The following is a 26,914-nucleotide window of genomic DNA, read 5'->3' as shown; positions in this document are numbered from 1 at the left end:
TATATGTAGGTGCCTCTGCTGCAGGTCAGCCCTGAAAACATAGGGCGGTCCTTCTCCTTACACAGCTGTGCACGTGACAGAGGCTTCCCAGGTTCCTTTCACAGCAAGAGTCTCTAATACGTTGAAAAAAGAGATTAGGTGGAACAAATTGTTTCCTGTGCAAATTTTTTTAGCATCAGATAAAGTCTACAGAAGAAATATCTATAGAGTAGAAGTAAGGTCCGAATTTCTCAAATGACATTTTAAAGAATAATTAATAGCAGAGATAACAGTAATAGCTCCTACTGAACATGGTTGAGAGGTTGAATTGGATAATGCTGTACAGTGATGAGAACAGTATTTGGTTCAGAGTAAGAGCATAGTAGATGTTGATGACCACTGTTGTCACAGTTTTGTGTTATTTATTTTAGTCTCTGGGAGAGAATGTCTTTGAAGCACGTTTATTTTTAAAAAGTGACATGTTAATTCAAGATGCTGTTAATATTCACAAAGGTAAATTTCTTTAGGTCTTTGGTGGAGGATCTTGTAACACAATGAATGAATGTTCATTTTTGCAAATTCTAATCTAACTCAAGAGGCTGACACCTGAGAGTGATTTGAGACTTCTTCAAGTTATAAAGGAAGCACATCTGGCCCCAGGTGTGGTTCTGTTTTAATTAATGCCTTTTTATGCTACAGACAGCAAAAAGTGAAGCTTCAGACATTTGATGGGCTACCATGGTTTCCTGGCATAAAAATCATAGCAGTTTGTCACTAAGGGTAAAGTCAGGTGTTTGGGTGTGGTGAGTAGGTCAGAGCATGGACTTTGGGGTTGGATACCTGGATTCAAACACTGTCTCCAGCACTCTCACAGGCCCTGTGGCCTTGGGCAACCTGAGGCCTGTATGAAATAGCCTTCTGTGTAAGATACATATTTTTAACAAATCTATTTTGTATACATCCACACACATATGCATATACACACATATATTTACACACGTGCTTATACACACCTACACACATACACTTATATGTGTGCACGCACACACACACACACACACATATGTACAGTACTCTAAAGAACTTGGCACAGTACTTGTCATGTACTTGACTGTGTACCGGCTATTGCATGTCACTTGGCACTTCTCAGTACACACTCTCTCTCCTTCCTTTTCTTTCTCTCTCTCTCTCTTTGAGTAGCATGTGAAGACACATTGTTTGTAATTCCTCATGGAACTGCTGTTACGTAGGTACTGCTTCCAGTACGCTATTATGGCCAGGATAAGTGAGGTGGCAGGGTTCATTAAAGTGATTTTGCTGGAAACTCGTATGAAGTCGGGAGGGAGTGAAGCCAATATGAGAACAAGTTCTTGGGAGAAGCCTTTGAATATGGCAATAAAGACTAGGAAGCAGACTGCTGGGTCTTCACCCTGGCTCCCCCGTTTACCATGTGTTTAGCCTTGGGAAAAGTCATGTGACCTACTTGCCTCAGTTTACCCATCCTCGAGTGAGGATGAAGTGAGAGAATAGATGTAAATGTCTCAGAACAGTGCCTGGCATGGAGCAAGCACTGTGCGTCATGGACTGTTATCATTATTGATTCTACTTCTCCTTTTGGAACTTGCTGCTCTGGGTTTAGAGATTTTGAAACATAGGCCGAAAGAATGACAAGAAAAAGGAAGTCGTAAGTGAGCTTTACCACCTGGGACTGTATGTATTCTTCAGCGCCCAAATCTTGCCTGCCTGTTGTGAGGGACCCACGGTTCAGCCCGGCGATTTTCTTCCCCAGCTGCTGATGCCTGGCCTCCTGGCCACATCCCTGAGCCTCATGATCAGCAGGGGAGTGTCAGGAATGTGCGCTGAGATCTTTGGCCCCAATCTCATCTGCCTTCATTCTTCTTAATAAACCAGCGTTTAAAGAGGTTGCTCTTTTCAGCTTTCTATGGTTATGAATCTTCCTTCTGAGAGGATTATCTCTTCAATGTGAACACGTAGAATGGCATCTGGGGAAATACATGTTGGGGGAAAGGAAAGGAACAGCTGCTGTGTTTATCCTGTGGGTCAGCTCCTTGTGCAGTCTTAATTCTCATACTACTTCTAGGAGTTGGAGTATTTCCTCCACTGGGCAGATTAGGGGCCTGGCATTACAGAGTCATTTGGTAACTTGCTCATGGTCGTGCCATTGGTAAGGGACAGAGACAGAATTCAAGCCCACATTCTCACCACTGCCCGGGGCTGCTCATTTTGTTGTAGTTGGTCATTAACAGCAGCCACATGGCTCTTGGTAGGTCTCTTGGACACTTGTCAATCATCTGAAGGAATGTGGTTGAGGCAGATATTGTGCCATGAGGGCAGGGACTGTGCTGATTCTTTCTGTGCTGTTAAGTGGCAGTTGTGCTTTATGCTACAATAATAAAATTTCTATGCAACTAACTGCAAGAGAAGAGCACTGTGCTGAATAAGGGGGTGTGACTCAGTTGACCTCATAAAAAAGATATGCTAGCCTGCCTCTCATTAGCTCTCACGTTTTCTTAGAAGTTGTAAGTTTAACTTCAGTCTTTTCCCTCACTGATATTTGCAGTTCTTCCAGCTGAAACGCTTTTAAAGGTGAATGTGTTGCTGCTGCTTCCAAAGCCAGCCAGCACTGGCTGGAGGCCCCCTCCTCTACGTGTCAGGCATTGAGATTTTCAAGTAAGACCTGGTCCCTGCCTTCAGGGTGCTCTTGGTTTTGTGAAGGGGGAGCTAAACAAGTAAACAGTAATGGCAAAATGGCAACGTGAGAGGGACAGTGATGTCAATACAACAATGTACTCCCCCCCAAAAAAAATTTGCCTGGAAAGGGCCTGGGAGGAAGGGTTCCGAGGGCTGTCTGGAGGAAGGGGTTCTGAGGTTATGAGTAGATTTGGGCCAGGAAAGAGAGTGAGGAGAAAATTCCCAGCAGAGTCAACAGCACACACCAAGGGGAAGCTTTTTGTATTTACTCCAGGATATTGAATTACTCAACATTTTCCATAAAGCAGGTGGACCATATTGCCAACATAGTAAGATAGCATGATTTATGAAAACAGGTTCCAGGATTTTTAGTTTAGACAACATTTGTCTTTTGAGCCTGCAAATTATTTTTGTAATGAAGCCAAGGGTACCAAGAAAATGTTGATACAGTACAAAAAAAAATCTGCTTTCCCAGAATGAAGACTCTTTTGATCTGATAATAAAGTTGCTATTGCAAAGTGTTTTAAATAGAATTCTGTATTTTCAAGGACAGTTAAGGTGGATTTTTTTTTTTTTTTGGTAACAGCTTTACTTTATCAAGATATATTTTACATAGCATACAATTTGCATATTAAAGTGTGAAATCAAATTTTTTTTTAGTATATTCACGGAGTTGTGCAACTATCACCATAGCTAATTTCAGAGCTTTTTCATCATCCCATAAAGGAACCTGGTACCCATCAGCTGCCATCCCTTGTTCCCCTCCCTGAGCCCTAGGCAGCTACTAATCTACTTTCTATATCTGTGGATTTGCCTGTTTTTTCTTTCATATGAAATTTCTTTCATTTCATATGAAAGAAATCATAAAATATGTATATTCAATATACATTTTGAATATTGACTTTTGTGACTCATTTCTGTCACTTAATTCATCCATGCTTTCGTTTTTATAGCTGAATAATATTCCATTGCGTGGATACACTGCATTTCATCAGCTGATGGCATTTTTTAGTGGTAATTTCACCAAGACAGTACCTCCCAACTACAGAGTGTTTTAAGTCCACAGGATTCAATCTAATTCTTTGTGAAATCACCTAAGAAAGCATGGAGGTTAATTCTAGGAGGTTAAGTATTAACCTTTCCTTAAAAGGGTTTTCAAAAATTATGAAGCATCTAAGAAAAATTATGAAGCATCTAAGAAAAGTTATTTTATTTGACACCCACCAGTATTTAGCCGTGTCATTGTCACTGTTTTGACACTTGTACCATTATTGCTGCCATGAAATGGATAAAACTGGGAATTTGGAGTTACGGGACAGGGCTCTCTGCCTGTACGTCTGTGGACTGTGCAGACTGCTTGGTCTTTATTTCCCTTTACCTGAAAGTGGAGTGAAAATACTTCCCTGCTTTCTCTGGATGGTGGCAGTGCTCCAGTGGGATAGCGTGATTGTGCTTTGTGATGTAAAAGTGCCTTGTGGATGTCCATGTGGTTGATCTTAGGACTGTGATCATGGCAGGGTCTAGCTGGGTCAGGAGAATCATGCTGTTCTAATCAGGAAATGCATGGGACCTGGGGAGAGACCTTGCACCAGCGTGGGGCTTAGTTTCCTTACCTGTGACCCTGGAGATGGAAGCAGGTATTATAATTCTGGCTGTCTGGCCTTCTGCATTAGTTTCAGTGTTTACTGCTTTCAGCACAGATTCCCATGAAGAACAGAAACAAAGGAGATTAAAAGTAGCCATCTCCCCCACCTGCCCCTCAAATGGGCCCATATCCAAGTTCTTTCCAGTTGTATCAGGACTGTAGGATAATCTGGCTGAGTGCCTGTTTCTGTGACTCTTACAGCCATTTATTAGCCAAGGATAAACCTAATGATTGGAAAGAATGTGTACATTTAACAAAGTTTCTTCCCACTACCTCCTTCTTCCAATTAGTAACTAGATGATGTCAACTTACAGTCAAAGATGTCTTGGCATTGAAGAAATATGGGGACCTAGTCAAGAGAGTTAGTCAGTGACATTTCTGGAGCAAATCCACTTTTAACAGCACTATGCAAACTTTATAAAGGGGGCACTTGAAACGATTTTAGTAGGATGAGAGGAGGCTTTAGGTTCTGATGTGCCCGAGTTCAGCCCCGTATCTGTCTCTGTGATTTGGGTCAAATCCTTAGCCTCCTTGAGCCTCAGTTTTCTCATCTATAAAAATGGAGATAAAAAGTACTTTCCTCTGCCTCTTTGGGCTGTGAGGACTGCATTATAAAATATGTACTGTACAGAACACCCAAGTCAGCATTCTCTCTCTGTCTCTCTCAAAAAAAAAAAGATCCATTAGAAGGCTGTGAAATCAGTTTAGTGATTCACAGCTAGGATATCTTATAAATGAAACAGAATAAAATAAAATAGAATTTGTCAGCATTGTTCACCTCTACCAAGGGTAAGTATTATTTTCAGAGACCTTTGTTTCAGTGTTTAAATGTTTATCTGTCAGTGTGTGTGCATGAATGTGCTGGGTATTGCTGTCAGATGGGTGACCCCTGTGGGTCACCTTAAATACATATTTAGTGGCCTAAATCACATAATTCATGACCTCCTCAGTCAGAGTCTCATGGGGATAATTGTTATGAATGACATTCCTGGGCTCCTGCCTCCACCATAATTTGAGGTGGGATCTGAGAATCTGTTATTTAAAGTTCCTTCTGACACAAAAGTGTGAGGCAGCAGGAAGTGGAGCATCTGGTGGATGTTTATGATATGCCAGTTTATTCCCTTTATTTCTAGCCTGTGTTGCTTCTCAGAAAACCTCAAAGATACCCGATGCTAAGGGTCTTGTAGCAGTTACAGCCTGAGCTTGAGAGTTGGTACATTTGATGTTACTTTCTGACTCTGGGACTTAAAAGTGGTGTGGCTCCATAACCTAACAAATCCACTGGAAATGAAGACAACAGGACCCACCTCCATGGGAGTTTAGCAAGATCATGTTTGTAAGGGACACAGCATATAGGGAGGGGCCTGTCCAGAGTAATTCATCCTTCTAATCCTCCTTTTTAGTAGGAGGAGGAGGAAGAAGAGGAATGGTAATAGTGACTGGTGGTGGTGCATCTACTGAGTCTGATGGTCTCTCAACAAATGTTTAGAATACTTAACCTTTGTCATTGAGAAGTGCATAGTCTTTCTTTGGCTATCAAGGTACACATATTCAAAAGAAATCTTACATGTACTTTCTGGAGATAAGCTAAAATAATATATTGCCAAGAAAACACTGAGAAGGTAGAGGAAGCTACTTTCAATCTCTTTCTGAAAATAAATGGGTACACCCAGTCAGTATGTGTACTTTTAAAGTAGAGGACATGTTATTTAATTAAAATGATTGTACATAATGTTTTCCCTTCCCAAGAGCTATAAGAAAATGGTCTTTTCTTACTTGATCACAAAACAAGGTTGTTTCTGTGTTGCTCCATTTAGGTGTATTATCCACTGTCCAGGAGACCTCAGGCTACCAGAGCATGTTGTGTATAGATCAGCTTCATTTCAGCAAAAACTGAGATTCTAAATTGAAAGGGCATCACGTGGCAAAACAGAACTATTTCCAGTGGAAAGGAAAACGCTTGAGTTGAAATCCTAAATAGAGCACGTTCTGGCTTTCTTCTAACTTGTTCATATCAGTTGCAATTTCAGCATCACTTTTCCTGTGCTTTGCTGCACTTTCTGCAGACATCCTCACTGATGGTTGGGTTCCACGTGTTGACACATCTCTTTCTTGATGAGCATTAGAGCGCCTGAGAGTCTCACACCTCTTCCTCAGTGTAGTGCCTGACACATAGCAGGGGCCCTGTAGCAGTTGAGGAATGAATGAATGAGTCCATGGGAGAAAGCACATGCCCTAACTGTGGCCTTTATTCCTGAGAAATGGTTGAGTAGAAACCCCCACCTTTATTTTTTAAAGCACCTGCCGCTAAGGCATAGACCAGATGAGGTTTGCCCGGAGCAGAGAGCTGGGCTGTGAGCCTCAGGCTTGGGGCTGACCCTGCACCCCAGGCCATGCCATGGCTTGGTGCAGCATCTTCCTTCTTTCAAAGGGTGCTGATTGCTTTGAAGGCCATTTCTGTCAGAGCAAACAGACTCCAAAAGCTGGGCTGTCCTACCGTCATTAAGGCACGGGTCTCTCAGACTCTCCATCTCTGCTGGGAGCTCTTTTAACCACCACTCTTTTTACGTTTGCTGTGTCAGTCTGAGTTTTCATCTCTAGTATGGAACTGAGGTTTTGAAAAAGAAGTCAGTGAGTCCTAAGAGTTCCCCCCACCACCCCCGCCTAGTACCCTTTACCACCATCTGTGTCCTTCTGACAGTCTTCAAAGGCATCAAAAAATAAGGGCCCTGATAAGCTCTGAGATAAATTGCTTTCTGACTATCAGAGATTAAAAGAAAAAAAATCAAATAGCAGAGGCTCAGGGGAGATCACTGTAAACTCCTTCAAAGCCCTTCTGAACGCCTCCATCAACTCTGATGATGGGGGCACCGAGAGGCAGCCAGGGGTGGTGGAGGTCTCCTTCAGGATGCCCGCCTGATCCGGGGCATCTTGCCCAAGGCCAAGGGCAGAGGAGGACAGTGACAGGAGTACTCTGAGGAGCCCTGAGCCTCTGGTGTAGCCTGTGTGGGGACCTGTGGCATTGCCTGGCCAGAAAACTTCGGACAGTTTCTTAAGAGGTGCCTGGATCCCTTGGACATGTGCGCTTGGCTGGCGTTGCTTGGTATTCAGATGTTTGGTAGGAAGTGCATCGAAACCATTTGGTTGTTCAGAGGGACTTTTGGTTTGGTTTGGTTTTGGTTTTTAATGTAAAGTACATTTTTTCTAAGTGTACGCTGGGGAGCACCAAAGGAGGTGGAGGGTGCTCATTCAGATCCCACTCTCAGAGACTCCCAGGGAATATTAGCCCATGAGGAGGGCTGCTGTCTCAGGCTGAGTTGCGTGATAGCAATGCAGGAACCACAGCAGCAAAGTCTTTCAGATTTATTGAGCACTCACTATAGGACAGGCTCCATTCTAAACACTCTATGTCTTTTTCATCTCCCTTATCCTTCTTGTGACCCTGTGAAGGAGGCCTTGTTTTTTATTTCCATTTTACAGACGATGAAACGGAGGCACTGAGAGGTTAAATCATTTGCGCAAAGTTCTACAGCTAATAAGGGGCAAAACCAAGATTTGAACCCAGGGCTCTGAGCCCTGAACCTGTTCTGCTAGTCAGGGTCTCACAAGAGCATGAGCTCTGGAGTCCAGCTCTGCCCTCGGTGTAGTGTGAACCTTGGGCAAGTTTCTAAAGACCTCATAGGATATGGTATGTAAAGCACTTCGCATCCAGGGAGTTCTTAAGAAGTGGTAGCTCTTTTGCTTTTTATTATTTAGAGTAGGAGTAGACTGCTCGGCGGGGAGCACAGTGAGGAGAGCATTCATCACACAAGGCGTGGAACACACTTGATGCCTTGTGGAGCTCACAGTAGGGGCTCCATAAGTAGAGGGAATTAGTCCTTCTGTAAATCCAAGTGAGCGTGGAGTGGATTAACCTCCCCAAAAACACACACGGCCCAAAACATTTCCTTGCAGTGGCAGTTCTGAATTTTTTGTTTTTACTTTTTATTCAGCTGTCTGCTCAGAGTCCTCCCTACCAGGGTTTGGCTCTCTGTAAGCTATGGGTTTGGTAAGCATGGCAGTCAAAGTGCCACATGCTGGTGGTATAAACAGCAGATTTTTACTGTCACACTGTTCTGGAGAGCAGAAGGCAGAGGTCAAGGTGTTGGCAGGGCCGCTTCCTCCTGAGGGCTGTAGGGGAGGATATGGTCCGTGCCTCTCTCTGAGCTTCAGGTGATTTGCTGTCTGTCTTTGGCATTTCTTGGCTGGCAGATGCATTGCTGTGGTCTCTGCCTCCATCTGCACATGGTGTTCTCCCTGTGTGCAGCTCTGTGTTCAAATTTCCCCTTTTTATAAGGACACCAGTCACATTGGATGAGGGCCCACCCTAGTGACCTCATTTTAACTAGATTTCCTCTGTAAAGACCCTATCTCCAAATAAGGTCACATTCTGAGGTATTGGAGGTTAGGACGCCAACATGTGATTTTTTAGGGGATACAATTCAACCAATAACACCCATGCTGGGGGAAAAGATTGATATGAAATTGCCCTCAAGTGAGTGCTGAGAGCAAAGGGAGGTGAGCAAAAGCCGTATCTTGGTAATTCACGAAAGCTTCTTCCTAATTGAGAATGTTACACCATGGTGGCCCTGGCTGTGAAGCTGCAGCAGTGCAGTATGAACAACCTACCTGCAGCCTCAGTGGGACACTGAGGGGCAGGAGGCATCCTGGGTGGCCACCCACACACTCTGCTTCCAACACTGGCTCCTCTTGTCAGACTTTGGGCTTATCTCCTGGGCCTCGTTTTCTTAATCTGTAACATGAGCGTGAACTGTGCCTATCTTTTGTGAGTGGTTGTGAGTCTCAATAAAATCACTTGCCTGTGCAATCCCTGCGTTGAGTGCTGGCGGACGTAATATGCTCTTGGGTTATAGAGTAGCACTGGTCTGTGTGGTAGACCTGCAGCCTTGAGGTTGAGTACCACCCACCTCCACAGAACTCTCCCCTCTAAGCCCCATCCCTTCCTTCTGAAATGGGGCTGATGCCATTCCCCCATTCCCCTACTCTCGAGCTCCCCAGGCTGTGCAGCACCCGGTAGAGGCTGTATGTATGTGCTTGGAAGGATGTACTTTGTCTGGTTTTGATGAAGCTGATGATAATGATGGTGCTGATGAGAATGCTAGTGTTGATGATGGTGATGGGGGTCGTGGTGATGTTGATAGTGGTGGTGGTGATGGTGGCAGTGTTGGTTGTGATGACTGTTGATAGTGCTGGTGGTGGTGGTGATGATGGTGATGGTTGTGGTAGTGGTGATGGTGGTGATGACTGTTGATAGTGGTGGTGATGGTGGTGATGATGATGGTGATGGTGGTGGTAGTGGTGATGGTGGTGATGACTGTTGATAGTGCTAGTGGTGGTGATGGTGGTGATGACTGTTGATAGTGGTGGTGATGGTGGTGATGATGATGGTGATGGTGGTGGTAGTGGTGATGGTGGTGATGACTGTTGATAGTGCTAGTGGTGGTGATGGTGGTGGTGATGATGGTGATGGTGGTGGTAGTGGTGATGGTGGTGATGACTGTTGATAGTGGTGGTGATGGTGGTGGTGATGATGGTGATGGTGGTGGTAGTGGTGATGGTGGTGATGACTGTTGATAGTGGTGGTGATGGTGGTGGTGATGATGGTGATGGTGGTGGTAGTGGTGATGGTGGTGATGACTGTTGATAGTGCTGGTGGTGGTGATGGTGGTGATGATGGTGATAGTTGTGGTAGTGGTGATGGTGGTGATGACTGTTGATAGTGCTAGTGGTGGTGGTGGTGGTGATGATGGTGATGGTGGTGGTAGTGGTGATGGTGGTGATGACTGTTGATAGTGCTAGTGGTGGTGATGGTGGTGATGATGGTGATGGTGGTGGTGATGACTGTTGATAGCACTAGTGGTAGTGGTGGTGGTGGTGGTGGTGATGGTGATGGTGGTCGCGGTGTTGTTGATGGGGTGGTGATGGTGATGTTGGTTTTGGTGGTGATGACTATTGATAGTGCTGCTGGTGGTGGTGATGGTGATGGTGATGGTGGTCGTGGTGTTGATGGTGGTGGTGACAGCGTTGGTTGTGGTGGTGGTGATGACTATTGATGATAGTGGTCATGGTGGTGGTGATGATGGTGATGATGGTGGTGGTAGTGGTGATGGTGGTGATGACTGGTGATAGTGCTAGTGGTGGTGATGGTGGTATTGATGATGGTGATGGTGGTGGTGCTGATGACTGTTGATAGTGTGAGTGGTAGTGGTGGTGGTGGTGGGTGATGATGGTGATGGTGATTGTTATTTTTTACAGGCCACAGATTTAAATGAGAAAGTCAATTGATTATGTTCTCTTTCTATTAAGGACAAAAGGAGTTATTCTTGTCCTGTTTGTGAAAAGTCTTTTTCAGAGGATCGATTGATAAAGTCACATATCAAGACCAACCATCCTGGTAAGATTGTGCATTTTAGAGTGGAAGATTAATGTTAAAAATGCTTATGTTTATTTTAAAACAATGTTTTACATTAACTGCACTATATAGAAACAAAAACGGATGAAGCTGTGAATGCATTCATGGGAAACAAACATCTTTATTCAATGCTGGGAAGTTGATGTGATTATTTATTTCCTTTTGTTCTTTTATCTGGTCTTCAGATGCATCTACCCTCACCCCTGCAATTTCAGTGATACCCCCGGCCTCTTTTAATGGGAACTTTGCATGCCTTTGGATGGGTTGCATATGAGGCAGGGTTGTTGTCATAAGCTTGTGTTACCCAGAGTGGTGGTTTGTAAGGGGTGTTGGCTCCTGCCCAGGCTGAGGAGCATCCTTGAGTTGGAGAGACCATCACCACGGGTCTTCTCATATTCTACACTGCTCAGGTGCATGAGGCATCAGCTACCTGGGTGTTCATACCTTGTCATTTCTGTTCGTGCCACCTGGAACATTTTCCCTTCTGCCCTGCCTGGTTAATTCCTGTTCATTCTTTGCATTCTTCCTCAGAGCCCTGCCTTTGGGGAGGCTTTTGTAGCTTCCAGCCTGGCTGAGGGTCCACCCCCCACCCCTGCTAACATCACACACGGTGCACTGACCACTGTGCTCCAGTCACTGTGACTCTCCAGCAGCTCCCATGGGCTCCCTGAGGCGGGGCTTATCCGCAGATTTCCAGTGCCTCCACAGGCAGGCCCAAGAAAGCAGACAAGGGTGTTGTGTGTTTTATGAGGGAGTAACAGATACTCCTTCTAAATGTGCCTCTCCCTTCGTATGTGTCTCTTTTTTCCTGTTCTTTATTTTGTATCTGCTCTTGGTATAAGGGAACTGACTCATTGATTATAAATGGAGGAAGATAAAGAAATAATAGAAGGGCACTAATACTCATGTTTCAGCTGGGAATGGACAGAGCTGTGAGGCCTTCGTCTGTGTGGGCTATGTGCTTCTCTGAAGGCCTAGCTCTGTCCTTCTCATGTTAACTCATGTCCTAAGTAACATGGGATCCAATGTGAGCCAAAGTTATTCTTAAAACAGCTAGCCTTTGCTGATGAACAGATGTAAGACATTATTTTGTTATTATTTTAAACTTTTTATTCCAGAAAATCCCAAAATACAAGAGCACACAGAACAATGCCGGGAACCTCCTGTATCTGTCACTCAGCTTCCACAGTTACCCACATTTTGTCAAACTCTTCACATGTATCTACCACACACACTTTTCTTCTTCTAGGATATTTTAAAGTATATTCCAGACAGTGTGTAATTCCTCCATAAAAACCTTTAAAATGCATCTCCATCTAATAAGGATTGCTTTCAACATAACCACCATGTTACCAGTAAAGCAAATAGGATCAACTGTCATTCATTATTGCCACCTATTATCAATCTGTTTAAAATTTCCCCAATTTCCCCAAGATTTTTCTTTTTAACTGTTGCTTCGCTTGAACCAGCATCCATGCATTTGCATCTAGTGGTTTAGTTCCTTACGTTTCTGTTTCTTGTTTCCTCTAGTGCCCCGCTGTGCTTTTTTCTATGACATTGACTTATGGGGGAAACTGAGTCACTTTTCCTTTAGACAGTTTCTGCATTTGTGTGGTAATTGCCTTGTGATGTTGCTTCTCCATTCCTCATATGTGATGTTAATAGATACTGAGATCTGAGACTCGATTTGGTTCTGGTTTAACTTTTTAGGTGAAAATTCTGTCTTTGGACACCATGAGGCACACCTTGATTCCTCCTGTGGTGCTGCTTAGCAATGAGGTTTATTTATGTCTACCTTCCCCTGAGGTGCTCTGACTCCTTCTGACATCCTGCTTTTCTTCTAGAGGTCTCCATGAGCACCATTTCTGAGGTTCTCGGGAGGAGGGTTCAGCTGAAAGGGCTAATTGGAAAGAGAGCCATGAAATGCCCATATTGTGACTTTTATTTCATGAAGAATGGCTCAGACCTTCAGCGTCATATTTGGGCCCATGAAGGTGAGTATTCATCTTTCCAAATTGGGCACCTTTCTAACTTTGTGCTTCCATCCTTCATTTTGGGAGTACATTAAGAGGAAGCCATATATTCACATCCCTGCTGTTAGAATTTCCTTAGCACAATGAGAGGTGTGTCCATCAACCAGCTACAAACAGTAATTTAAACCATTATTTAATTAGTTGCAATTGCAATGAATCGAGGTGTGCACTCCTTCATAGGTCTCATTGCAATTGTAGTGAAATAAATCACCATGACTCGCCTGCTGGAAAGTAGGCACCTTGAGAACAGGAACACCAGAGACTTATTCATGGCAGGAACTCCAGTGCCCACCCTGTGCCCTATGCATAGCAGGTTTTCCAGAACTGTTGGTATTATGAATGAAGGAAGGAGGGCAGCAAGTAGTTCTCCCATTCCAGCAGTGTGGAGTGTTACCATTCAGGCTATGGAGAAGGAATTCAGAAGGTGGAAGGGCAAAATGGAGATGAGGAAATGGAGAGAAGAAGGTAGGCTATGCTTTTTGGTTGCTTGCCAATGAAGGGAAGTGTGGGGCCACTCTCAGGGCTTTGGGAAGTTGGAAGTGAAGATTCTGCTAGGGCAACAGACCATCAACTTTGTTTTCTCCCCCTGGATGAGGACATGGCCCTCCTAGGGATTAGGGTAGGAGCCAAGGGGCCAGAGAAGGCCCTTCCAGACACCTGCATCAGGTCCCTGCCTGTTAGTTAGGAACCTGGAATGCTGCAGATAGGAAAACAGGACTCGAGGGGGGATGAAGGATGAAATATTTTCTAAAATATGGGATAAAATGACCTATTTATAGGTCCCAGGGAAGGAACTATTAGGGAGAGAGAGACCAATGGTTCAGTAATGAGAATCATAACTGACAGATTGGGAACCTGGAGAAGGCAGAAGGAGCTGAAATTCCAAGGTTGGAAGCTACTTTTTTGTTTATCAGCATATAATGAGCACCTACTAGATGCCAGTGCTCAGTGTTTGAACTCATGTTATTGGAGTCAGTATTCTCAACAACCTTAAAGGCGGATGCTGTTACCATCCCCATTTTACTAATGAGGTAAATGAGGCTTAGAGAGGTGAAGTAATTGGCCCAGGGTCACACAGCTAACAAGTGGCAGAACTGGGATTTGAACCAATGCCATCTGATTCCAAAACCCTTGCTCATCTCTTCTGAACTGACTTGTTTCAGGAGGAGGAGGCACCTCCTACACTGAGACAGGAGTGAAGGGCGTGAGGGTGGTAGCAGGTATGTGTATATACACATGTTGTTTCTTTGTTATGAAGTTGAAGACATTCATAGCTGATGGTCACAGTTTGCTCAGCAAAGAATGCCAAGAAGGCAGGCTTGGAATGGCGTTCATGGGAATCAGCAGGGAGCTGACCCTGATGGAAGCACAGAGGGCCCAGCAGAGGCTGGAGACCATGGGCTTATAAAGGCATCAAACTGTAATTGTACTCACATGAGAAGAAGTGAGAGAACTGGGTTCAAATCCCACCCTCACCATGTATGATGGACAAATAATTCCATCTCTCTGAAACTCAGTTTGTTTATCTATAATGTGATCTGCTTTGGGATTTGTTGCAAGGATCAACGAGATAATTTATGTAAAACCCTCAGTAGAAGGCTTAGCACATATTGGGTACTTAATACATGGCTGATGCTATTGTGTTAAGTAAATACTTGTGATGATGCAGTAATGTGGCATATTTGCCATTTGAAAGTAATCTAATATTTTAAGTGACTTCAGAATTGATAAAGATTTAGAAAGCCAAAGGCTGCTGTATCCTGGCATCTTTTTTTTTTTTTTTCTAATTTATGACTTTCTCTATAATGAAGGAATCACAAAGGAAACAGGATATCAGTACACACACTACATTGGGGTTCTTTGCAATTGATCCCCTGTACCATAAAATGTCCCTTGTCTCCGTTTACTCTCAAAACATAGGACAAGAAAAACAAATTTAAAAACCCAAAAAATTAAACTGAAAAAAGAAAGAAAAACAGAAAATACAGGTATTGATTGTAGTCACAGAAATTAACCATTTGTGTAGAACTTTGTGCATACCTGCGACATTTGTTGCTTAGAGGACCTGCAACTTTGTTCAAGGTTTCCTAATAGTCAAGCAATGGACCTGGGACCCATCCACTATAGCAGTTCTAAACACTGGCTTTTAGGGGAGAATTTAGAGTAGACAGTGTCTTGGTATATCGCCTTGGGCTGAATGCCATGTTGTGGATGATCTGGAGATCCACAGCTGGTTAACCTGCACCATCTCATGTTCCACGACCATATGTCACAGAGTCCACAGAAGTGCAGAGCTGTTGAAGTGACTCCCCAGGGTTCCACAGCCGGCCCATGGGTGGACAAAGATGTTAATGGAAATATGTATACTTCAGTCTCTGTGTTGCTTTGCTTGGTTCTTCTCCTTCCAGTCATAATGAGGAACAGATATTAGGAATTTGGCTTCTCCAGGACTGGGAGACAGTGCATGTCTTCATTTTTGAGTTCTTTTAATGTTTTAGAAAAACACCAGGTCAAATAGTGCCTGAATATACTCAACTGTTTACACATTTATAAAGGATCTAAAGACAGCAGGGATGCCCCATGTTCCCTCTTCGTATGGTTTGTGTGGGCTTCTCCTCTGTGGTGGTGGTAGTTCTGAGCCATCTGTAGCTTTGACTCGGGATTGAAATGCCTGCTGAGGGTAATGTGAGATACAGAAAGATGCTGCTTGACCCAGGCTAGCACCACGGCTGTGGCCCTGCTCTTGTGAGAGTGTGTTGTAAATGACCAACCCAGAGCGAGGGATCTGGTGTCCTGAAGGCTTCTTGGGAAGTGACTCCTGCTCCTGTCATTTTACAGAGATGAGAACTATGATCCAAACATAAGTTCAAGGGCACACAGCCTGTTGACACTTATGATTAGATTATTACTTCATCTCTAGAAACCCAGGCCAGAGCTGGGCTTTGCGTGGGCCCTAAGGCACATCAGACCCCAATGTGCAGCTCAGCTCTGCGCCCCTGGACATTGCCCTCAGCCTCTTTAAGCGTTGGTTTCCTCAACTGCAAAGTCATAGGTAATCTAGATAATGGGTAAAACCGTTTGGCTTACTAAAAATTGTCTGCTTCATTACTATGTTCAGGTTTGTTCCCCGCCCTCTTTCCCCTTCTCCCGGGCCCCAGCCCCTGTCCCTATAGCACATCACACCATGTTGTAACGGCCTGTTTACCTGTCTGCATCTCCCACCAGACAGTGAAGGCTGGGATTCACTCTTCTCTATAAAATTTCCTACTATGAAAATAGGTCCTCAGTAGACACTTGGTGAATGAAGGAGTGGTGAATGCCAAGATGCCCCTACAGTCAGAGTCATCAGCCCATCAACCAACAGTTGGTAAAGCTCGATTTGTTTTACAAAGTAAATGTGCTTCCACATTTGGTCCTGGTGCCTGATCCCATTGAGTTTTTGCAAAGGGCCTTGGTGCCTTTGTGTTTAGTTTAACTCAGTTCAATTGAATTTAGTGACTGTCTGCTCTGCAGGTTGCTCAGGATCTCTGTCCTCAAGGAGTTCCCAGACTATGGGGAGAGGGCAGATATGAAGGACTCACTGTAATGTGAAGTGAACGTTTCAGCTAGTAGAGAGTTACAGGAGTTGGGAACATTGATAAGGAGGTAGGGAAATCTACCGGGGAAGGTCAGAGAAAGCTGCAGGGTGGAGGCACTTGGTATACCAGGAGGCAAGGGCATCCCAGGAGGAAGGCACAGCCTGGGGAAGAACCTGGCGTGGGAAGTGTGTGGTGTGTTAGGGCTAAGCAAGTATACTGCTGTGTTCAAAATGGATGTTTTATATATACATATCTGTAAGTGTATTTAGATATGGATATATCTATTCCTTCAGATTCACACACACATATGCATACACATACGTAAATATATAGAGATAGATATATACATTTTTCCCTTGGCAGGTGTGAAGCCCTTCAAGTGTTCTTTGTGTGAGTATGCAACCCGTAGCAAGAGTAACCTCAAGGCTCATATGAATCGTCACAGCACTGAGAAAACCCACCTATGTGACATGTGTGGCAAGAAATTCAAATCAAAAGGGACACTGAAAAGTCACAAACTCCTTCACACTGCAGATGGTGAGTAAATGGCCCAAGGTGAACTTTCCCCTCTAAATGTGTGGTTTGAAGCTGATGTTCCAGTTGGTCAGAAACTTGCTGTACCAGAGGCAGGAAAGAGCACATCCCCCACTAGAAGGAGCTTCTGGAAGAGCAGTGAAGACCAGGCCTGACTTCCTCCCATTCCTGTGCTCAGTGCCTCACTTCCAGCAGGTGCAGGATAAACACTTACTGGGTGTGTCTGTGCCAGTGGTGGAGGTATGCAGGGAGGGAAGCTGCTTCAGGAAAGGAGGTGTCTTCAGGAAGCCTTGATCCATGGTTCCGAAGTTTCCATCCTTTTTAGCCCTCCATCCCCACCTGGAGCTCAAGGATCTTGAGGGGCAACCTTGATCACACCTGGCCTGGTTTTTCAAGTGAGGCTCTTATCATCCAAGCTACCTCAGTGGTGGAACTAAGTCTAAAGTAAAACCAACATTTGGGCAGATTTGATCTAGATAAAGTATACTTAAGTGGATTTCTAATTTCATTCATTCATTAAGAACCATTGATTGAGTTCTTGTATGTGCTAGCCATGGAGGTAGGTTCTAGGGATACCAGGTCAAATAGAGACCAGTTCCTGCATTCAAGGAATTCATAATCTAGAAGGCAGGGCAGAAGAGCAGGCAGGCCATGGTAAAGGTAAGTGTGGTGATGGAGGGGAGCTCGGGAGCCCTTGGAGCAGGGCATGGGTCGAGGTGAGCGGGGAGCTCGGTGGGCGGTGGGCACAGTCTCCCTGACACAGGCTGGATAGAGGGAAAGAAGATCTGTTCTAGGAAGACAGGCAGCTAAACCATAAGAGACTTTTAACATTTTTTATTTTACTCAGAAAGACAGGTTGTGTGAGGGACTTGTAAATACTTCATGTAACAAGATTAATAAACTTTATTTATACATGTATTGTTATTTACCAAAATTATGTATAAAAATTGGAGTTTACCATAGAAATCAAAATTATTTCAACAGTGATTTTTAATTTCAAAATTTAGTGGATGATATAGCTCTTAAGTTCTATCTTTATTTTAAGATTGTTCTGAAAATCAATCCTGTTGTGTGTGTGGGGGTTGGGCCCTCGGCCAGAATTCAGGTGAGCTCCAGGGACTCAGTGTAAAGGCTGAATGCTTGGCTGGGATTCATCAGAATTAAGGATCAAGGGCTTGCCTAAGGCTGAAAAAGAGCCAGAGCCATAACTATTAAAACTTAAGCAGTATTCTCTCTAAAAAAAAAAATCCAAAATCAAAATTAAAAATACAATGACAGTAAAGCAGTCATACTTGAATAATGAAAGCATTAAAGTCACGTAGTTTTTTATGATTCTACGCCTCCACAAACAATAAGCCTTACTGTCCGCTCAGCTGCCTGAACATTTAGGCAAGAATTCCATTTCTTAAGATGATAGCACATAACTACTGCAGTCCTTCAGTAATGAAGAGCAGCTGTCCCCAGCGGCAGGGAAGCCTGGAGTATCCAGTAGGCCACAGTGACAGAGTCAAGAAGATGTTCACAGGCACTGAACAGGGTTCTGTCGTCTCATGCCTGGTTCTGCAGTCTAGGCTTAGCCTTTGAGCAGATAGAAGCCATTTAATCTGGCAGAGCCTGGACCAACTGATGTGGAGGGATGGGGTCGGTGTGAGTAGTTGGTGGTATCACGGGTCCACAGCAGCACACTCTGCCTATCCTCTCTGTCATGATTCTCTGAGTTCTTTGGCAGGAAAGGGAGTTCAGATGGACAAAAATGTCTTGTTGTCAAAGCAGGAATGCAACTCCTGAAAAGGAATGGTATTCAAACATGAAGTATTTTCTAACAAAACATTGGAAATTTGTGTTGTTTCTCTTTCTTTCTTTCCGCTGACATTTTTGGGAGGGTGAGGTATTTGTAAAGTCATGTCTTAGTTTTCAACACTTTTCAGTTGTCTGGGAAGAAGGGCATCAAGGCCGGGCGCAGTGGCTCACGCCTATAATCCCAGCACTTTGGGAGGCTGAGGGAGGCAAGTGGATTGCCTGAGTGAAGGAGTTTGAGACCAGCCTGGGAAACATGGTGAAACCCTGCTTCTACCAAAAATACAAAAGATTAATGGGGCGTGGTGGCTCACACCTGTGGTCCCAGCTACTTGGTAGGCTGAGGTGGGAGGATTGCTTGAGACTGGAGGCAGAAGTTGCAGTGAGCCAAGATCACACCACTGCACTCCAGGCTGGGTGACAGAGTGAGACCCATTCCCCACACGCCCCTCGCAAAGAAAAGAAGGGCATCAGTCATCAGGTTCAAGGAGAGGACCACTGGAACAGGTAGCTTGCCTCAGTGCCAACTTTTTCTACTACTTGGGTCTCAGTTTTGTCATATCGCAAAATAAGGAAATGATACCTTTACGTTTCTTGGGTTTCTTTTAGCCTCAGTTCTCTGATTCTAGGAAGAAAGAGATAAAGTAGAGCTAAAGGGATGGAAATAGGAGGTGCCGGTACAACTTTATTTCTAAATTCCGGATGATTGCTTTCCCACAGGGCTGCTGTACTTCATTATTTGTGTTTCTCTTTTGACACTTACCAGTCTCATGTTTTGCCTGGGGCTGGTTTGGTAAACAGAGTGTTGAGTCATAGACTCCTTGTTCTAGCTCCATTGCTGATCTAGGATGTAGCTTTAATTAAGCTATAGGTAAGTCTTTTCCTTTTTAATTTTCTCCCATAACATGTCTATTATAGAAACTTTGAAAAAAGTTAATTTACATCTCTTACTCATTTCTGTAGTGCTCATATTTTATCTTGTTGATGTCTTAGAGCTCTTTGTATCTTAATACTTTGTCATCATTTGCCTTTATGTTTTGTTTATGGTATCTTTTTATATACAAAGTTAAATAACTTTGTTCATTTAAAGTTATTTTCCTTTATGTTTTCATCTTCCATGATTCTGTCTGTCAAAAGAAACCTTCCTCAGTTTGGGGCAAAATTCTTTTACTTTTTCTTTGAGTTTTATTTTATGATTACATAACATTTATGAAATATAATATTCTTGCAGTTTATTTTAGCATATGGTATGTGGTTGGAATCTTTGTTTCCAAACAGTTAACATCGACTCAGTATATTTATAGAGAAATCAGACCTTTCAATTTTATTTTGCAGTGCCAGAATTTCCCAAGATATTGGGTCTAATTCTGAGATTTTGGTCTGTGTCAGTGATTTTTATACTAGTACCTTATTTTTCAAGCTGTTCTAATAACTAACTTTATTGTTATCCAATAAAGTTTATTTTTTTATGAAGATTACATAGTTTTTCTCATTTAGTTATTATTCCTTTGGATAAACTTCAGAATTGTTCATCAAGTTAGGACTATCCCTGGGGATGACCCTGTGAGCTGTTTGACGATGTCTGTAACATGATTTGAATCCCATTGGTCACTTGTGCTTGTACAGGTGCCTTGGTTGTCTTGATGAGGCTCTTAGCCTTTAACCATAGAATTAGCTTTTTACTTAGAAGCAAAGATTGCCTTACAGCCTGTCTGGAATTATTTGGTTTTAGTTGCATTTGTGGTATGAGTAATAACTCAATAGGTTGTTCTGTAGAGAAGCTGTGTAGAGTAGGTAGAGCTAGAGAGGCTTGGGTGTGGGTCTTTTTGCCCCTTCCTGGTAGGGTGATTTTGGTCAGATTACTTCTCTGAACCTCACTTTCCTCATCAGTAAACTGGGATAGGTATACCCTCTTGTTGAGTGGGTCTGAGGATCAAAAGACAGGAAGTGCACCCCATGTTTGCCTGGCAGCCTCCTGCTCTCCTGGCTGCCCTTCCTCGGCATCCTGTCCTGGTTCTGCCTTAGCTTTCTGATTACCTCTCGGAGGCCATGGGGTTCAGCCTGTGGGCATTGTTCTTTTTTTTTTTTTTTTTCTTTCCCTGTGTCAGAGTCTCACTTTGTCAGCTAGGCTGGAGTGCAGTGGTGCGATCTCAGCTCACTGAACCCCACCTCCCAGGTTCAAGTGATTCTTGTGCCTCAGCCTCCCACCATAGCTGGGATTACAGGCATGTGCCACCATACCCAGCTAATTTTTGTATTTTTGGTAGAGATGGAGTTTCACCATGTTGGCCAGGCTGGTCTTGAACTCCTGACCTCAAGTGATCTGTCTGCCTTGGCCTCTCAAAGTGCTGCGGTTACAGGCATGAGCCACCATGTGTTCTTTTGTTCCTCACACCTTAGGTGATCCCTCCAGTCTTATGGCTTTAAACACCATTTAGATAGAAGATGTATGGTTTGGCTGTGTCTCCGCCCAAATCTCATCTTGAATTGTAGCTCCCATAATTCCCATGTGATGTGTGAGATCATTGAATCATGGGGGCAGTTTCCCCCGTGTTGTTCTCATGGTTGTAAATAAGTCTCACGAGATCCGATGGTTTTATAAGGGATTTCCCCTTTATCTTGGCTCTCATTTTCTCTTGCCTGCCACCATATAAGACGTGCCTTTCGCCACGATTGTGAGGCCTCCCCAGCTACATAGAACTGTGAATCCATTAAGCTTTTTTTTCTTTATAAATTACCCAGTCTCAGGTATGTCTTTATCAGCAGTGTGAAAACGGACTAATACAGAAGGCTTCCAAACTTGTATTTCCAGTCGTCTTTTTCCTCCCAGCCTTGGCACTGCCCTGTCTGAAACTGCCCACTCAACATCTGCACTTGGATGCCCACCTGGCCCCCCAGGCTTAGCGTGCTCAACACTAAGCTCCCAGTCTTCCTCCCTAGACCTGGTCTCTTATGGCCCAGGGGTTGCCAAAGTTTGTAAAGAGATTGTAAATATTCTTGGCTTTGAGTCCCACATCCAGTTTTCTCTTTTTTGTTGTTTTTATTTTTACGAACTTTGAAAAGTGTAAAAGCTAGGCTTTTGTACAAAAGCAGGAAGCAGGCTAAATTTGGTGCTAGGGCATAGGCTGCCAACCCCTGCTGTACCCCATCTTGGGAAATGGCTACTCCTTTTCCTTTGCTCAGGTCAAAAGCATTGGGTCAGTCTTGACTGTCTCATTCATACCCCACACATGATCCATTAGCAAATCCTGTGCGTTCTGTCTTTAACATGATCCGGAGTTCTCCCGCTTCTCAGCACCCTCATGCCATCCTTTTTGTACAGGCCACTGTCATCTCCTGCCTCCAATCTTGCAGTAGCCTCCTAACTGCTTTCCCTAGAACCTCTCCTTGTCCCCACAAGTCCATTCTCAACAAAACAGCCAGTGATCCTGTGGAAACAAAGGCCAGGTCATGCCACTCCTCTGTTCAGAACCCTCCTGTCTATCTGCTGTCATTCTGAGTGGAAGCCCAATTCCTCACCGTGACCTGCTTGATCCCCCCATCTCTCTGATGTCTTCTCCTTCTACTCTCCCCCAACTGGCATCTCTCCAGACATACTGTATTCATTCCTTTTTTTTTTTTGGAGATAGAGTTTCACTCGTCGCCCAGGCTGGAGTGCAGTGACACGATCTTGGCTCACTGCAACCTCTGCCTCCCAGGTTCAAGCGATTCTCCTGCCTCAGCCTCCCGAGTAGCTGGGATTACAGGCACCTGCCGCCATACCTGGCTAATTTTTTGTATTTTTAGTAGATATGGGGTTTCACCTTGTTGGGAAGTCTGGTCTTGAACTCCTAACCTCAGGTGATCTGCCCACCTCAGCCTCCCAGAGCGCTGTGATTACAGGTGTGAGCCGCCATGCCCGGCCTATCTTCATTCTTGTTCCTCACATCTGCCAGGTATGTGCTCATCTCAAGGGTTTTGCTTTGGCCCTTCCCTCCGCCTGGAGTGTTCTTTCCCCCTGTCTGAATGGACACCTCCTTCATGTTCTGGAGGTCTTTACTGACAAGTCACTCTGAATGAGTCTTCCCTGGGTGCTCACGTATGGAAAGTCTCCATACCCCCACCAAGTAATCCAGATGCCCGTGGCTTCCTGTGCTGCTCTCCTTGGCTTATCTTTCTCTAGTGTATTATATAGTTTCCTTATTTACTACTTTTTTGTCTCTGTTACTGGAACTGTCCCACTAATTACTTCATACTCTCTTTCATGTTTTTTACTGTTTCTTTTTAAACCAACCCTTCTCCAATGTACTGTATAATTTCCTTATTTATGACGTTTCGTGTCTTCCACTAGATTGTAAGCTTCACAAGCAGGGATTTTCAACTTACTACATTTATTTTGTATCCTCAGCATTTAGAACAGGGCTTGGCTTATCATAGGCACTCAATAAGTTTGTGTTTATTGAATGAGTGGAAAATGTAAAGTGCCTTGCATAAAGTGGTTGCGATATAGTAATACTCACAAAATGTCAATTATTTTCTCCGTGTCTTCTTAGATAATTCTGTTAAATCAAATGCTTGTGAATTAGGTGTTTTAAAATATGGTCAAGGAACTCCCCATTAAATGAATCTTCTTGGGTATTTTTTAATGAAGTAAAAAGGGATTGAGTAATTACAATTACCCTTTCTTCTAACTACTTGTGAGTCCAATTTTTCATATTTGCTGGCTTACTTAAAGTGATAGATCCCTATCTGGGGCATTCCTGTTTCCCAAAGGAACTCATTACTGTACCTTAGAAAAGATAGCTCATTCTGGGTGAAGGTTTCAGTTAAAAAGGTTTGCCAGTCAATATGTACAAAGAGAGAAATTGATCTATAAAGGGCCCAATTAAACCCTTTGTGTGTATGCCAACAGGATGTAAGAATTTAATGCAAAGATCATGCTGTAATGTAGTTCCCCACTTTTGACTTTAAAAAGGCCTAGACATGATGTGCTATCTGGAGGTTTATACACGATTCTGCCCACCCATAGCAGATGGGGAAGGTTAAGCTGTACAGTGCCTTTATGTTATGTAATCAAACAGGAATCCTTAAATTATGAAATAAAAAAAGTCTTTGGAGTTTATTTCTAATTCCTTTGGGTCTCTCCCCTCCCCCGATCCAAACTGCCCCTGTACATTTTAATTAAGAAGTTTTTGGGTAAAATTTGAAAAGAATTATCCAGGCTTCAAGCACTCTTGTAATAGACAAGTGGAGAGTTGAGTATGGAAATTAGGTCTGAGTGGAGTAAGTATCCTTTTTTTCTGTCCCTTCTTCAATTTATGATAAGAGATCTCATGGCTGCAAATTAAAATATTCTAGGAGATCTAAGTACGGAGTTTTGTTTTGTTTTCCTCCCCTGTCCTCTAAAAAGCAAAGCCGCTCTAGGATAAAGTAGCTCCATGGCCTTTTGCTTCTAAAAACAGAGCCAGGAAGTAAATAGAAAATGGTCCGTGAGCACCTAGCTGGGTTGATCTTACAAGGTTAACTTGCGAGACTTCAGTGAGACTGGTCTTTCCACTGCATCCTTGTCCCTTTTGTCCTTCCTCCTGCTTGTCCTTGGAGAAAAGGTGAAGGTGCAGGTGTGGAAGTGTGGCTACTGGATGAACATGGTGGATTTCTGTTGCTTATCCTTGGGCTGGAGTCTGGGTGATGGGCCGGAGAAGGTAGGGCTACTTTCAGGGCCCACAAATACCATTTAATAGGTTCACCCTGTTGGTGTTCATATGTAGCTCTTTTTCTCAGGTTTTTATAAACCACAAGATCCACTGGGAATAAGTGGGCCCATACTATAAAGTGAACTACGCAGCTTACTGAGCAATTAGCCTAGATTGATATATAGATTTAACTTTTTAATGAGGCTTGGCCGCCTAAAACCTCACCAGGTAGAAGGGTCTCAGCTGCAAATGTCTGGCATAGTGTCTGTAACTTTCATCTAGCCCTGGTGCTGTGCTCTGTCCATTATGTGGCTTTGTGCTGCGTTTGGTTTCTTTCCACCTCTGTCTCATGCCAATCCATCCCTCCTTATATCAAAACTGATGTACTAATTACAGAGAGTCATCAGGCCCAAAGTCTGCAGTTGCTTGAAGTTCAGCCTTTAAAGTGCAGAGACTTCTTTAACTGTATTTTTATTGCTGTAGCTATTTCTGTTCTGATTTGCCGCTGCATAAATCACCACAGATGCTAGAACTGTGAAGATGTGTGCTTTGCAAAACACTTGCTGCAAAATGCCTGTTATGCTTCCTGCAGGATGCTTTTCTTACATGAGCAGCAAGCCTCTGTGTGCTGGGCTACATGGAGAAGCGAGGGAGGTAGAGTAGGGAAAACCCTAGGCTCCAGAGGCAGGCCCAGACTGGAATCACTTCTTGCCTGAAGAGTCTTGAACAGTGATCCCCATTTGTAACATGGATGTTACATGTTTCCTGTGACTCCTGTAACAAATTACCACAAAGTTAGCGACCTAGATCAACACAGATGTATTATGTTGCAGCTCTAGAGGTCAGCAATCTAAAATCAAGGTGTCAGCCAGGCTGCATTCCTTCTAGGAACTCTGGAGGGGAACCTGTCTCTGCATCCTGTGGCTTATGGACCCGTTCCTTCATATTCAAAGCCAGCAGTCCAGCATCTTCCCATCTCTTCTGTCCCTGCTTCCATCACCACGCTCCTTCTCTGACTTCAAGCCTCCTGCCTCCCTTTTATAAGGACCCTTGTGATTTCACTAGGACTACCTGGATAGGCCAGGCTAGTCCCCAGCTCAAGATCTTTAGCTTAATCACATCTGCAAACTCCTTTTTATTTTTCTTTCCATATATGATAGCATGTATACGTTCTGGGGATTAGAAGCTGGATATCTTTGGGAGGGCCATTATCAACCCACAGCATGGGGTTGCAGGAAGATTAATTGGGTTCATAGTATGGATATCAGCTCGTGTGCCCATTCGTCTGGTGCATGAACCAGTAGCTCTTAATGACACAGTATAAGAATGGATATCTGTAGCAGTTAATTTACATCATTAGGAAAGATTAAATCACTTTTTTTTTCAAATATTCTCCTATTAGGAAGGCACAGTGCAATAGTTAATATTTAAAGAGTATCACTGTTGAAAAGGGTAAAAGTCAGTTTTCTGAAAAAATGGTAAAGTCAATTTTCTAAAAACTCTTGAAAATTTACTTATGTAAAATACCACCTTTTTCGGTAAGACTGGATAAACAGTCATGAGGAGGCATTTTTACTTTTATGCCTCTAGAATAGTATTACTAATAACAGTTGAGATTTATAGAAATTCTTTCCTGTAAGTACTTTAGAGCTCCTTCAGGTTTGAGGTGCACATAAAATTTGATTTGGCAAGGATGATTTAATTTAGCAGATACTTCAAACAAGTTGCCTTAAATCCCAAGGAATTTTTCATTGCTGTCTCTCTCTGTGTTCTGATGGAATCCGAATGCCAAAAGCTGAAGGTGACGTTTTAAGTTTTTTTTTTTTTTTTTTCCTACCATTCCATTCCTTCTTAGTTTTATATAGAACTCTATTTAAAGTAAGCAAGCAGCTGGAGTCATCCTCAGGGAAAGTCACCAAGCGGATGAGACTGTAGTAAGAAACAAAGGGAACAACAGGTGCCGCACATACTGTTAGTGCCAAGTCACCAGGCTGGGGCTTCATAGATCCCACGGTGGCCTGCCCATAGCTGCCGGGAGGCAGGGAGTGATTGCCTTTCTTCTCAGGAGCAGAGAATGGGAGCTCCGAGTGTGGCTCCCTTGCAGCCGAGCTTCAGAGGTCTAGGGCGACATGGGTGCCTTTGTGCTTCCATGTCCAGCTGGGAATAACTTCCTGCTTGAGCCCAGGGGCTTCAGCAAGGCAGGTACCCTGCTGGCTCCTCCACCTATCACATTGACATCCCCCTCTCCTTCCATGTGGAGAGTCAACAGGAAGCGAAGTTCGAACTCTCTTAGGTTTGGTGGATCACATCTCTTTATCTAACCTGAGGCAGGATAACAAGTATTCCTGTTTCTTCTTTCCTTCTCCTATTTTCAAGTCCCCTCTTCCCTTTCTAACAGGATAGCCTGGGTAGTGTTTTACCTGGGTAAGGCTGGAGTAAAGAGCAGAGCTCAGATTCTCTGACTCCAGACCCTGTGCTGGTTTTCACTGTCT

The 26,914-nt window shown here is 43.7% G+C and overlaps 1 protein-coding gene across 5 annotated transcripts in view; it reads left to right on the top strand.

Annotated features, from left to right (window-relative positions):
* ZFAT (zinc finger and AT-hook domain containing) overlaps positions 1-26,914 on the top strand; it is a 235,543-nt gene that overhangs the window by 113,875 nt on the left and 94,754 nt on the right. For all 5 annotated transcript variants that reach the window (XM_055287329.2, XM_055287331.2, XM_063643562.1 and 2 more), the window contains 3 exons: positions 10,703-10,790; positions 12,653-12,802; positions 16,783-16,956. In XM_055287329.2, coding sequence (XP_055143304.1) covers positions 10,703-10,790; positions 12,653-12,802; positions 16,783-16,956 — 412 coding nt within the window. The remainder of the gene's footprint in view (positions 1-10,702; positions 10,791-12,652; positions 12,803-16,782; positions 16,957-26,914) is intronic.

Source organism: Symphalangus syndactylus, chromosome 7, assembly GCF_028878055.3.
Source record: "Symphalangus syndactylus isolate Jambi chromosome 7, NHGRI_mSymSyn1-v2.1_pri, whole genome shotgun sequence".
In the NCBI taxonomy this organism is placed as follows: Eukaryota; Metazoa; Chordata; class Mammalia; order Primates; family Hylobatidae; genus Symphalangus; species Symphalangus syndactylus.
The sequence above is the reverse complement of the archived record's forward strand: the minus strand, read 5'-3'. Positions and strand labels throughout refer to the sequence as shown.